At 42.0% G+C, this 13,552-nt stretch overlaps 1 protein-coding gene across 1 annotated transcript in view; it reads left to right on the plus strand.

Moving 5' to 3' along the window:
• The window catches only part of MYH9 (myosin heavy chain 9), a 75,099-nt gene that overhangs the window by 35,665 nt on the left and 25,882 nt on the right, over nt 1-13,552 (plus strand). The window contains exons 4-10 of the mRNA XM_044441269.1: nt 217-244; nt 619-712; nt 6,038-6,130; nt 6,800-6,863; nt 7,558-7,656; nt 9,026-9,169; nt 12,495-12,590. Of these exons, the coding sequence (XP_044297204.1) occupies nt 217-244; nt 619-712; nt 6,038-6,130; nt 6,800-6,863; nt 7,558-7,656; nt 9,026-9,169; nt 12,495-12,590 (618 nt within the window). The remainder of the gene's footprint in view (nt 1-216; nt 245-618; nt 713-6,037; nt 6,131-6,799; nt 6,864-7,557; nt 7,657-9,025; nt 9,170-12,494; nt 12,591-13,552) is intronic.

Below are 13,552 nucleotides of genomic sequence, written 5' to 3' on the forward strand. Positions count from 1 at the left end.
GTTTTCTGGGTGGTTCACAACATTTAAGTCGCCCATCCAGTTTTCAACCAGGCCCTTCCCGGCTTAGTCTCCAAGATTAGGCAGGATCATGCACTTTGGGGTGTATGGAAGCTACATTTGTGGACCTTCTCAAGGGACCTGAGACCTTCTGTTGCCACTTAGAATGCAATGTGAAATAGAAACATTACCTCTCTTTTGTTTGCCTCTTTATTCCAGATCGAGAGGATCAATCCATTCTCTGCACGTAAGTATTTGCATAATTTGTTCATTGCTGATATAACTGTTGAAATAAACTGCTAAACTACTGCTAACATGCAGTAGATCTACAAAGAACTTGCTATTCTGAAGCTTAACCACATTGGGTCTAACAGGTACTTCAAAAGGTATGTATATACAAAGGTTTTCATACCTAGTTTTAGTGGAGTAATATTGAGAGCAGGTAAATACCTGGAAAGGGTGTTATGGGCCCCCTAGTGGAAGCATTCCTTTCTGTAGGGATGATTGCACTGAGAGCTAAGAAAACCTGTCAGCTGGTAGGTATTGCAACTGACAACAGTGTTCCTATCATCATCATATATCGCACTCAGATATATCCTGAGTAGGCTTTGTCTTTTGCAGAGGTGAATCTGGAGCTGGTAAGACAGAAAACACCAAGAAGGTTATTCAGTATCTGGCTCACGTTGCTTCATCACATAAGAGCAAAAAAGATCAAGTAAGTTTTGGTACTCCTGTCTGGACTTTGTTCTGCTATTCCCACTGAAAATGCAATTTGACTTCTTTTGTTGTGGGACCCCTTCAGCCCAGGTTGGTGCTTTGTGAATGGTCACCAGTTTCAAGTCAGCCCACAAGACTGTGGTGCTCCTACCTCTCCTAACATTTTTAACTGAATTTGCTGAACTTGCTGTGGATGTAGAATGCTGCCTAAATGACTGCTGTTCATGAACAGTTTGGACAAGGCATTTCCCTACAAGCTGGGGAAGTACTACCTGCCTCTTCATTGTAACATCACTTTGATATCACTTCAGTATCCTTCATCCTGGAATTCATAGGGTTTTCTTATTCGTTCACTTGCAGTGAAGACCTTTCACGCTAGTGGCATTAGCCTTAATATTAGGGATAGAAACCATAAGAATTATCAATGTGTGCCTTTTATGCTAAGAGCGTTATCTATGAAATATTGTCTCACTTATTTTTCCCCTTCTCCTCTTGACGGATTATGTCCAAATTCATCAGTTGGGACTCCATAGGTGAGCTGCACGTTTACTGCACGATCTGCACCAGGAATGTGTGTGTTGCCCCATTGTGTGATTTATAGCAGCTTTTAACTCCCACCAATGTCACTTTTTGCCACTATAATTATTTTGTAAACCAGTTCACGGTTTGATATCACACAGGCTTTTTCTAGATTCCCTGAATGGGAGACTACAATTTTTTCCATAACACTCTTTCACTTATAGTCTAAGCTTACTAGTAGTTTTCACTTTAGAATTTCTCATGTGCACTGAGCAAGGCATTCTCTACATCAATGCAGATCGCCGCTTTGGAATAATGTATAGTAATTGGCATCCATGGTGCTGTGGACAGGCAAGAGAGCTGGGTAACTTTCTCCAGGCTTCTGTGCTCAGCCAGCAAACAAGCTGTGGGTGCAGGATGCTGGGAAAAATCAGGATGGAACCACCTGCACGGGTGGAGTGTCCCAGCCCAGAGCCTCTGCCTGAGTTAAGCACAGGGGGAAATGCTAGTTATCTTGTAAAGGTTCTAATAAAACCCAGATGCCAAGTTTATTCTTATTGTACCCTAAAATTTGGATTTTGATACTTTAATATATTGGCATGCTGTGTGTGTGTAGGTTAGTTCTCAAAATATCTCTGCATGGTGTGGGTGCGCACACGGACATCTTTGCTTTTAGAAGCAAACCAAGGCACAGCCTTCTGTATGCTGAAGCTTGAGATATAAGATAGCTTTTTCCACAGATTGTCAGCAGATATACCTAGAAATACGTGTGTATGCATATTCTGCGTTCTTAGGGTCCAGCAGTCCAATGCATATTCTTTCCTAACAATGTCAATTACACTTTAAAGCTTCAAGCCACATACATTCAGGGGGGCAAGCAAGCTCTGAACCATTTTCCTCATTCCTAATCAGAAATCTTTTCTGGTTTCTTTAGGACTGGGATTAGACATGGGATGTTACTTCTAGAAGCCTAAAATTAACACAGAATGTTCTCTGACTTGTCCTGTGGTAATGAATGTGTGTGTGTGTGTGTGTGTGTGTGTTGAATGCTAGTTGTGGAGCTGAGCGACTTGTGGCCTTTCAGATGTTTTGGCCTATCAGCCTTATCCAACATTGCCAATGATGCGGGATAATGAGAGTTGTAGGCCAAAACATCTGGAGAGCCACATATTGCCCAGTCTTGCTTTCATCAAAACATTTTCCTGCCTGGGCTGAGAACAGTACTTTACAATTCCACACGGCTTATTTAGAAAACTTTGGACTTTTTTTACAGATATGCCTAGAATCTCTACTAGTGGTAAATTGCTTGATTGTTGTGGGGGAAAACCTGGAATGAGAGGGGAGCGGCAGAATTTGCTTTCAGATTTATGCATTCTGACTATGTGGGGAAACAGTCCACTTTGCAGTTACTAGGATCACCAGTATTTTCAAGCAGGGCTATCCCTGTGGTTGGTATTTTTAGATGTCAGATCCAATGGCTGCCTTGCTGGAAGAGAACATCCATGCCTTCAGATTCTTCAGCCGATTAGAGCTGGAGATTGTTGCAAGGCAGTCTGAATCCCTTCTGAATAATTCCCCTTCATTTGGCTTGAATCATAAACAGAAGGATGGGTGGTGGTGGGGACAGTCAAATCTTTTCCTGGACCAGACATCAAATATCTTGAAGGCTCCCAAGAATGATACTGTTCTGGATTCTTTCTTGGATGAAGTATTTGGAGCTGCTCTGTCAGAAAATTGGGGGATTTCTTTATGTAAGATCTTCTGAAACCATGCAAAGGTCAAGAGGTCTGAACGTCCCACTGTTTGTCCCAGTGGAATAAAAGATGTGGCTGTATTGACATATATGAGATCAGATTGGCTACTTAAGTATTGACAATATGTATAGTGCAAAACATTTATTACAGTATTCAGGTTGCAACTAAGAGAAGATAAACTTTCATAACACACACCAAGGGCATGTTTGGATATTATATCACTCTTGGAATTGCCCCTGTGGAGAAACCAGGGACAGACCTTGGGCTCATGCTTTCCTTACTATAGGGAGTAATGAATGACTGCATAGGAGATCCCATGGTGCATTCAACATAAGATATCCTTGACCCTGTGATACCAAGCCATCCCAAAAGGACTCTGAAACACCGATCCCAGTCTCTTCCTTGGAGGATGAGAAATAATCCTAACTTATGCTTCTGGTGGTTCAAAAAAGGAGATACTAGCACTTGAAATAATATTGCTGAATTTCATCCTTCCTGAACCTGATGCGATCCAGTTACTTAGACTGCAGTTCCCATCATTATTGCCTGTTGATGTCCAAAACATCTAGAGGAGAACAAGTTAGGGAGCACTGCTAGATTGCAACATATAAACATCCCTTCTGGTGAAGCCAAAACTAATTCTGTGTGAAAAAAGGAAGGCATTGCTATGCTTGGACAGACCCCAAGATTTGCCAAAACACAAATGTCTCAAGAAGCCCCTTCCAAAACTTGGGAGTAGAGACCCTGCCCCCAAATAAGCCAGTCCAAAGAGGACTGGGCATGCTCAGTAACTACAGCATGGTGAGCTTCAGTTGGAAAAAGAGTAAATAGAAAACTGGGGAAGGCATGGCTGCTGGGAAGTAAACCCCCCTCCCCCCATTCAAGATACAGTAACATCTGGTTGCAGCTCCTGCTTTGTTTCCTTTAGTATTTAGATGTTCCAAGCCCTCAGTATAGCTATCAAAGAGGAAGTGGTTAGTTCTTTCTCAGATTCCTCATTGACTGGATTCCTCAGGCTTGTGCTACTCTGAGTCTCCAGAGCGCACTCTCCTCCCTGTTTTCTTCCACATGTTGTGACTTGGCCCCAACCAGTTCATCTCTCTTGCCAGTTCTGTTGTCCTTAAATGGGAAAGGTACAGTGAATTAATGGTGACTATCTGAGATAACTTCAGGCAGCCCCTGTCACTCTCTTTTTTCAGCCAGTCTCTGGTGTTGAAATATTTAACTTGCTGCTGTGTCCCCTGATAAACATAGCTTTTTCTTCAGATTGTGATCCTCCATTGAAGTTGTAATGTTTTAGTTTGTGACATCACTCATTACCATAGCAACAAATTGCACACACAAACAAAGGATTAGGACTCCACTGCAGGATCCAACAAGAGAAATGAGGGGAGGGAAGCCCCAGTCTTTCTAGCATACATACATGTGTGATAACAGAGGAATTTCTGCGGTGCTGACAAAATAAACTGTTTTAGAGCACACTGGAGACTTCACTGCCTTCAGCACAGCTGATGGGGTGGTCTTTGATGGATAGCAGCTGTCTCAGCCTGTATCATTCCCATGGCTCAACAGTACTCTGTGATGTGACAGTGTGAATAAACATTATTGCGGTTGTTGTGCTTTGGATAGCTCAGCACCCGCAGAGTTTAGCGCTGTGTTTTAGACATAAAAGTATAACCTGAACACTTTGGGAGCAGCCATTTTAATACTGCTGCCTTGTTGCACTTGGAACACAGTAGTAGCATTATCTGCCCGATGACATGACTTGAACACCTGTTTTGAAAGAGGGCATGCAGCTAAATGTGGATTGCAACATTTGTTCATGCAGGGTCCTGTAACAACTTCAGAGAGGAGGTGTGCACATGTGCTTTCCATTGGGTGGGGCAGGTGGGAGACTCTGCCCCAGAAAGGCCTCTGCTTAAAGCACCTTAAAGTGCTTCATGAATCAATTAGGAGTTAGGCTTGAAGGGTGACATCTTATGGAGCATCTTGCATTGTAAAAAAAGATGCCTTATTTCAGTTCCATTTTTTATACAAAGGGATATGTGCATGTGACCACACTAAGCACCCATTTCCCTTTCAGGATCACACTCCCAACTCTGAGAACACACTCTTGCCCTCCCCACTTCCCCTTGCAGATTTTATGCAGGCCTCCCCAGACCATCTCCTTATTCTGTGGCATTTCAGCCTGTATCTCTCCCCCGCCCCCCTCAACACACTCTTCTCAGGCAGCAGCTTTCCCCCTTTCCATTTAATTTTTTTCCAAAGGCTGAGAAGCAGCAGAGCTCTGCCTGCCAGTTATCCTACCCTCTTCCTTCCCTTCCTGCACAATACTTTGGGCCGGGGGCGGGGGGGCTAAGACATGTTGGGGGAAGGCGGGGGGGGTGGAGCTACTGGTGCTCTGCTTTCCAATGATGGATTATTTTAAATTAAAATAGAGAGGGGAAAGTGCAAGGGAGGCATCACCAGAGGAGAGGTCACCCCTGGGCACTGGGTTACTAATCTCAGTTCTAAATATGCCAGGTAATGTAGGTAAAGTACTTGGATTACTCAAAAGCAATGTTTAAAGTTAAGTTGAGCAAGGCCCCTTTCCCTGTACTGTATTCGGTTGAGGGAGTGCAACTGTCAACTTTCCACTGTGGCTATTTTAGCACCTAACCGCAGGACTGAAGTGACTTGGTCTATCTCCAGAGCACAAGTCTAACATAGAAAGCAAGTTCAAAAACATGGAAAGCAAGAAGCTGCTGGAACAGGATCATAGGTATTATCTTAGCTCAGCCAGAAAAGCGAGTTAGTGTGCTAACCAGAATGTGTTCATATACATATTGAAGGCAGCAATTGTGCAACAATGCAGCTTTGTGTATTAATATTCTGAGCTTATTGGAGTGAAGGAATGCTTTTTGACATATTAACCCTATCTTAACTACAGCCCTCAGAGTCTTCCGGTGATCTACATAGAATGTTTGAAGCCAGACATTAGCAAAATACTTGACTCATTGCTTCCAGCTTAATAGGCTTCAAATAATTGATGTCTGACTGCCTTTCTTTAGGGGGAGCTTGAGAGGCAGCTACTTCAAGCCAACCCTATACTGGAAGCTTTTGGAAATGCCAAAACGGTTAAGAATGACAACTCCTCAAGATTTGTGAGTATCTGCTGTTTCATGGCTTTGTAATGCCTACCTTTTAAGAAAGATAAAATCAAATTGACTTTGAGATTTATTTCCCAATGCAAATAGCATCATCTTGTTGTAAGTAGCTCATCCATATGGACCAAAATAAGCCTTGACTGCCTCTGATGTAATAACCTCATAAGCTATTGACTAGAAAATATTTATTTATTTTATTTTTTATTTATTAAAACATTTTTATGCCGCCCCATTCGCCGAAGCCTCGGGGCGGCTTACAACAAAAAATAAAATCTTTATCTTCCTTTAAAGGAAGAGTGATTTCAGTAGTGGGAGTATAATGTATTTAATGGAGTAATGCTGGCTACTGAAATGTTCAGTGCCACAGAGTACCTGGAAATTAGGAGTAGAAAACAATTATCTATTTAATGCTATATCTTTGCTTCTATCATAAGTGACATCTGAGGCTGCTAAAGAAATCCAATTTTAAAAAACACTTGGATTCTTGTTCTCTGCTAGTCTGAACATCATTTAATATAAGTGCTATTGACTGATAAAGGGTATCCTTTAACTTACAGAAACTGTTCTGTTAAATCAGCCTGGAATTTGTTGGAATTTGGAACAACAGATCAGTATGATAGTATTTTGACTTGTTAAAGTAACACATGTTTGTTTTTTTTCCCCCAGGGAAAGTTCATTAGAATCAACTTTGATGTAAATGGCTACATTGTTGGAGCCAATATTGAGACCTGTATCCTTCCCATTGATTAGTGACATCCAAACAACTCCTACAAAAAAGAAGCGTATAGAAGCATTGGCTTAGAAAAAGTGTGGGTGAAAAGCATTTTAAGGTTCTACTTTGAAAAAGAAATTTTACTTTAGGAAGTGACCATCTTTTTCTCAGAACAGCTTGGCAGACCTTACTTGCACCTACTTATAAACAAACACTCTCTTTGTAGTCTGAACTCTGAAATGCTTTTGATCCAATTCAGTGCTATCGATCCCCTGTGAAAATGTTGTTTAATTCAAGAACACTGGATGAGATTCCTAAGAGCCATATGGTTGACCTTCTGTCTAAAACTTACTGTCTTAAAGCTTTTTGCAACTTAAACGTTGTTCTGCATTGACCCCAAAAATGAATTTTTAACACTTTCTGCTTTCGCACAAAAAATATTTTTGAATGTGTTTCAGTCATAATAGAATGGTGTCAGGTGAGGTTAATACGAGCAGAAGCTATGCACGCAAAGTATCGTGGGTTGTAATCATGCTACCATTTGTGAAAAGATTTTAAAAGATTTTAGAACACTGAAGACTGTTTTAGCAAAAACCTACCTAGTGGCATTTTACTTCAAATTGGAAAAAGGTTGCCAGTTTCTTGAGGTCCTATATGTATAGAATTTTAGAGATGGGCAATCCTGCTTTTTTCTCCCTTAACGTAAGCAAAGATCTGTTGGAAAAGTCACGCGCAATACGTCAGGCTAAAGAAGAGCGGACATTCCACATCTTCTACTACTTGCTAACTGGAGCAGGAGAGCACTTGAAAAGTAAGTCCTTTTGGCACAAATCATACACAAATGCTTGGTATGGATATCCTGGTTTACCAGTCATTGTACACCCTACCCCCATCCTCTTGCAAATTCTGTCACCCTTGAAATTTATCCTGGTGACTCTTGTTTTCTTGATCAGGCTAACATAGTTCAATGACATAACAGTCCACCATAGGTTAATGAACCCTCATAGTGCTGCAGCATGAGCTATCTACCATTATGAACATGCAAGCCCCAGTTGGGGGCCTCTCCTGTCATCAGAACCAAAGCAGATGATGTTATTTGAGGGTTAAATAATCCTCAGATGATTCATGGCCTGTTTTAGGGTTATGTTTAACCATCAAATAACCCTGCAACCCAGGTTTGGACAGCCCAACAAGCCATGGTAGCTCCTGGTTGGGTTTACATATTCATACCCAGGTATATGTTGCAGTTCTGCCTGGGTAAATTAACCCTTTGTGGGCTGAAATATCACATGAATGTCCCCCAGGTCTCAGTTTCATTATATGAATTATTGTTATGGCAACCTTCCCCAAATTGGCATCCTCCACCTATGCTGGCTGGGGGTTTATAGGAGTTGTACTCCAACACACCTGGGAGAGGTGACATTTTGGGGAAAGTGGTATAAGGGACATCAGGTCAGGAATCCTAGCCCTCCTAGAATTGCTTGAGCAACACCATTGAAATCTGACCTAGCAAGCAACAAAGTAATTGTCCTCCACTCATGATTGACAAATGAGATTATAAGCAATAATTGGCAACTATTTTGTTAGGTAACTTAGCTTGCCATAAGTAACAATCCCACTTCTGTAGTTCTGCTGATGGTTTCTATATCTGATGGAGGAAATGGGAGATTGAAACAAGATACCAGTTACTTGAGTTAACCCAGGTGACTGCTTAGGTGGAAAATGCATATTTCTTTGTTAGCTATATACTACCTTTAAGGAATGATAACAAACTGATTTGAACCTAATTCAAGGTGGGAACTACTTTCATATAGAAAATGGTAGCTTTCTATAGGAAGAAAAGGCTGTGCTTTTGCCAGAAAGCAGGAGCACTTGGCCTAAGACGGGGTGGGCAACTCAAGGCCCTTCAATGTTTTAGCCCACAACTCCCATGATCCCCTACCATTGTTTATGCTAACTATTCCTGAAGGCAATTGTAAGCCGAAATACCTAGAGGGCCACAAGCTGCCCACTTCTGCCCTAGGGTTTGATACAGAAAGTACAGTACAAGCATTCTTGATCGTAGGTAGTAATGCATCTGAACTGTCAAACTTGTCCCAAAGGATGTAAATTTTAGTCTTTTGGTTTGCCTTGAGTGTTTTCCTCTTCTATAATGGTGGTATTCTTCTCACCTTTTTAAGATGACTTGTTATTGGAACCCTACAACAAGTATCGTTTCCTTTCGAATGGACACGTTACAATCCCAGGCCAGCAGGACAAGGACATGTTTCAGGAGACTATGGAGGCAATGAGGATTATGGGAATTCCAGATGAAGAACAGATGGGTATGGAACTAATAAAAAGGACTCAAGACACAGAAGAGGTTTATGGCAAAGATTGTAAAGGAGCATAATTGTTTCATTGCATGGTGCTTTTCTGAAACAGGGCTCTCAAAGCAGCTCCCAACATACAAAAAAGAACAGCTCTCTATACAGGCAGTCCCCAGGTTACCAACGTCCAAGTTACGAACAACCTGAACTTATGAACAAACTGCCATATAGCCTATTAATTTTAAAATTTGAGTTAAAGACCTGCTGCAGAAAATCATCACCACCATAGGGAGAGAGGAAGCGAAAGGGGAGAGGGAGACCTCTGAAGCATGTCCTTTTGCCCTGCCCATCAGGAGAGGGAAATCTCTCTAGTTCCTTGCTGCAAAGAGATGGCATTGGTGAGTTGTGGTGGAGGGCGCTAGGGATTTTCATGGTTTTTCCATTTTTAAGGAGGTCCTGCACCCCTCAACCCCTCAGGAACAGAACTTGTTTGTAACCTGGGGATTGCCTGTACATACATTCAAAGCTGTGTAGTACAAAGTATTACAAATAATCATGATATATCAACAAAGATCATATATTTGCATATTGATCCTTACAACTTTATTATTTATTATTTATTAAAACATTTTTATGCCGCCCCATTCGCCGAAGCCTCGGGGCGGCTTACAACAACAACAACAACAACAACAAAACTTTAAAACTTTATAGATAAACTAACCTATTCAAATACTTTAGAATTAAACAAGAAAGAGCATAATGCCTAAAGTCGAACTAAAAACACACTATGTACAAGGACAACTAGATGCCCGTTATACAAAGGCAATGTGGGATTCTTTACACTTAACCTTTAGTGACATATTACGGCTCATAGTAGCCTTCCTACAAGCACTCAGCTATGTCTCTTCTCACTCCTTTTACTAGCTCTTATCTGGGAAGGTAAAGATTGCCAGTTTTCCCAAGTTTTGATGTTACATAATCTCAACCAAGCAATCCTCAGGAATTCGGCAGAATTCTCTTGTTTTCAGCTTCCTGCACTCCAGTTCTTTTTGTAGTGGCCCAGAGTACCAAGTTTCTGGTGAGCACACCCAGGAATCAAGCCTCATGTGCTGCACAAGCAGCAGCATCGTTGGCCACTGGGAAGAGCAGCCAGTGTGCCTGCTTCCTGTGCTCCTTTTCCCTGCATTGCTGGTGGTGTTGGCAGCAGCAAGCAAGGAAGAAGATTGGCCACCAGGAGTGGTGGCTGGCATGCCTGCTTGCTGCTCTCCTTTTCTCCATGCACCTTTGGTGGCACAAGGTTGACCACCAGAAATGAAGACTGGAGAAGGTTCCCATTTGCCCAGCTTATGGACTTCTTCCAGGTTCAGCCCTCTTCCTTAAAGAGGAATGAGCACCAGATGAAGTTCAGTGGGCAGGCATTAATTGGGTTCTGGAGAAGTTCAGCACATCCTCCTCGTATTGTTTTGAAGGTAGGACAGGTGCCTTGACTAGGCTCCAAGATGAAATTTCCAAATACCTGGATGCATCACTTTGTAAGAGTAATCAGCAGCATATGCCTGTCAGGGAATATCAGGCTGTGAGGTGGCCTATTTGGTGGCCTATCTCTGCACTCCATTTCTTTCAAAACTACAACCCTGTTAGTTTTTGTGTGTATCATAAAGCATTATCTAAATTCTAGTTCATTCAGGATTTTTTTTTTAAATTTGTGATCTGATGCAGTTCACCAACATTCTATTTATGTGGCACGAAAAAGGCCCTTGTAGAGCACCTCATCCCTCTGGCACATTTGTGTACAAATTGCTGCATGCTGCTTAAGCACTATTGCAGGCAAGATTTCTGGGCCAAAAAGTGGTCTAAACAGCTACCTTGTTTACACTTGTCAATGATTGACAGGCAAGATAGATCTTTGAGCAAAACCAGCCAGTGAAATGTCACGAAGTAGTTTCTTAATAGAAAGTGGCATACTGTATATCTAAGTGAGTTTTCTGAAAGACTGATGGGCAAAGAGCTTGCAGGCCACTGCTCTCTGAGCTGCTCTGGTACAAGGATGGATGTGTATGGATGACTGGTACAGTTTGCTGGGGGCAAACTTTTTTCTTTGGGCACCTGTTTCCAAGATGCTCTTGTCATTTCGTGTGCTCTGGCTGAACATCCAAACAAAGGCTTTGGAGTTCTTGACTGAGTAACGGGAACAAACATAAAAATTCTGTCTCCATTTCAGCTGCTGAATGCATTAAGTACTCTAAAATATGTGAACATAAACATCTGGAAGCCAGCTGATCTGCAAGTCTGAATGGGATTTAAGGCTCTTAACATTCTTGGCCACATTTGTTTAAATGAAATAGTGAAAGCAACCTTAGGCTGGGAAGCCGTCTACCTGATAAAAGGAACATGCAGTGAAGATGTATCTGTATTTCTGGGATAACTAGAGTGTTAGGAACTGCTGACCACCACCCCATGTGGTGTGTGTTTTGCTGCAGTATTTCACTGAGCCTTTCAGTTGTTCTTGGCCTGAAACCTGAAGCTTGAAATGCTGAGCCAAAAATAGTCCTGCAGGGTACACTGTGACACTTTCTACACAATGAACTGACTTTGAAGGACTAGAGTATCTGCAGGCCAAGGTATTCACCACATAGCTAACAACTGTACTGCAAATCTTGCAGCTTTGCTTCCAGTAAAATCTGTTCTGAATCCATGTAGATTTATTTATTTATTTATTTATTTATTTATTTATTTATTTATTTATTTATTTATTTATTTATGGATTTATATCCTGCCTTTTTCCTACAAAGGGCTCAAGGCAGCTTACATCATTCTCCTCCTCCATCTTATCCCCACAACAACAACCCTGTGAGGTAGGTTGGGCTGAGAGACTGTGACTGGCCCAAAGTCACCCAGTTGGCTCCATGGCTGAGCGGGGACTAGAACCCAGGTCGTCTGAGTCCCAGTCCTATGCTCTTAACCACTACACCACACTGGTTCTATGGACTTAGTGAGACTAAGGAAGCAGGTAGCCCTCATTGACGTAAGAAAGTGGCAGCCCCAATCTTCTGAATTTACAGCAATTGTAGCATATTTTGGGTGGGGTAGGGCTATTTATATATTGTGAGTCAGGATCCCTTCCTACAGGCCATACAGTAGGTTGGATGTTAAAGGAGGACAGGGAGCCATCTTATATCTACCACAGCTTTCTTTGGGGAAACTGAATGGGGTAATTAAACACCTGTTGGAATGTGCATACCCATCACTTAGCAAACAACTAAAGGAGATAAGACATCCTTCAAGATTAGTAATCTATGATATGTAGTGATTTGTGTGTGTGTGTGGGTTTTTCCCCCAGGTCTGCTCAGGGTGATCTCTGGTGTCCTTCAGCTTGGCAATATTGTCTTCAAAAAGGAACGCAACACAGACCAGGCTTCCATGCCAGACAATACAGGTAATGGACTGAATTTCCTTGGGTTTGGACTGGAAAGCAGTGCTTCTACTTTCCAGTTTAGCTCATGTCTTAATGCTGTGTGCACATATTGGCAGATCTGATTGGAAATGTGCACTCTGGTGGACTCAGGTGGTGTCTGTGCCGCAAAGCTATACACTTAATGATGCTTTCATGTAAATTGGATGCTAACAATCTGTCTAGCTGTAGAGGATATGAGCTGTCAGTGGTGTTGCCTCCTGGTGGCAGACACATTATATACATGTAAATATTGGCTTGTCCACTGTCTAATTGCAACCACCTGTGACTAGGTGCATGTTAATGCCTATTGCTGTGATATTGTAGAACACAAAGCAAGTGAAGGGATGGGGGCACTTGTTGGGAAAGAGTGAAGGGGAAGCTGATGCCAGAAGGAAAGATGCTGAAGAGACAAGGGAGGAGAGAAGGCACTGAGTAGGCACCAAGAAATCTGGGTAGGCTGAACATGAGTAACAGAATTAAGGCTGAAAAATGTCTTCTGATGATGGGGACCCTGTCCATGCAGTGACTCACATGTGACACCATTGCAATGTAACGAACAGTAGGCTGGGACTGGGTAACTGGGATGGGTGATAGTCATTTGTTACAAGTAAGCGGTCTGTAAGATTGAGTCTATCGGCCTTTCCTCATTGATAGTTTCAAGGAGTATGAAATACACACCTATTGCATGAGCCCAAGATGAACACGGGGGCAACCAGAAACCAAGTCAATACAATTAGATAGGTGATCGGATGCATTTGAAACATGGAGGTACTTGATACTGAGTTTGGCCTTGCTTCAAACTCAGGGATTAAATGTATTTAGGTGATGTTAATATATATGTCATGCTTGGACCCCAGTGTCAGATGGGGAACAGAACTTGGAAATAAGCTTTTGTGTTTTGGAATTACTGATACTCTGGTTTCCAGAATTTGATTATCAAATGC

This window comes from Varanus komodoensis, unplaced genomic scaffold (genome assembly GCF_004798865.1).
Source record: "Varanus komodoensis strain SLA01 unplaced genomic scaffold, ASM479886v1 scaffold39, whole genome shotgun sequence".
Taxonomy (NCBI): Eukaryota; Metazoa; Chordata; class Lepidosauria; order Squamata; family Varanidae; genus Varanus; species Varanus komodoensis.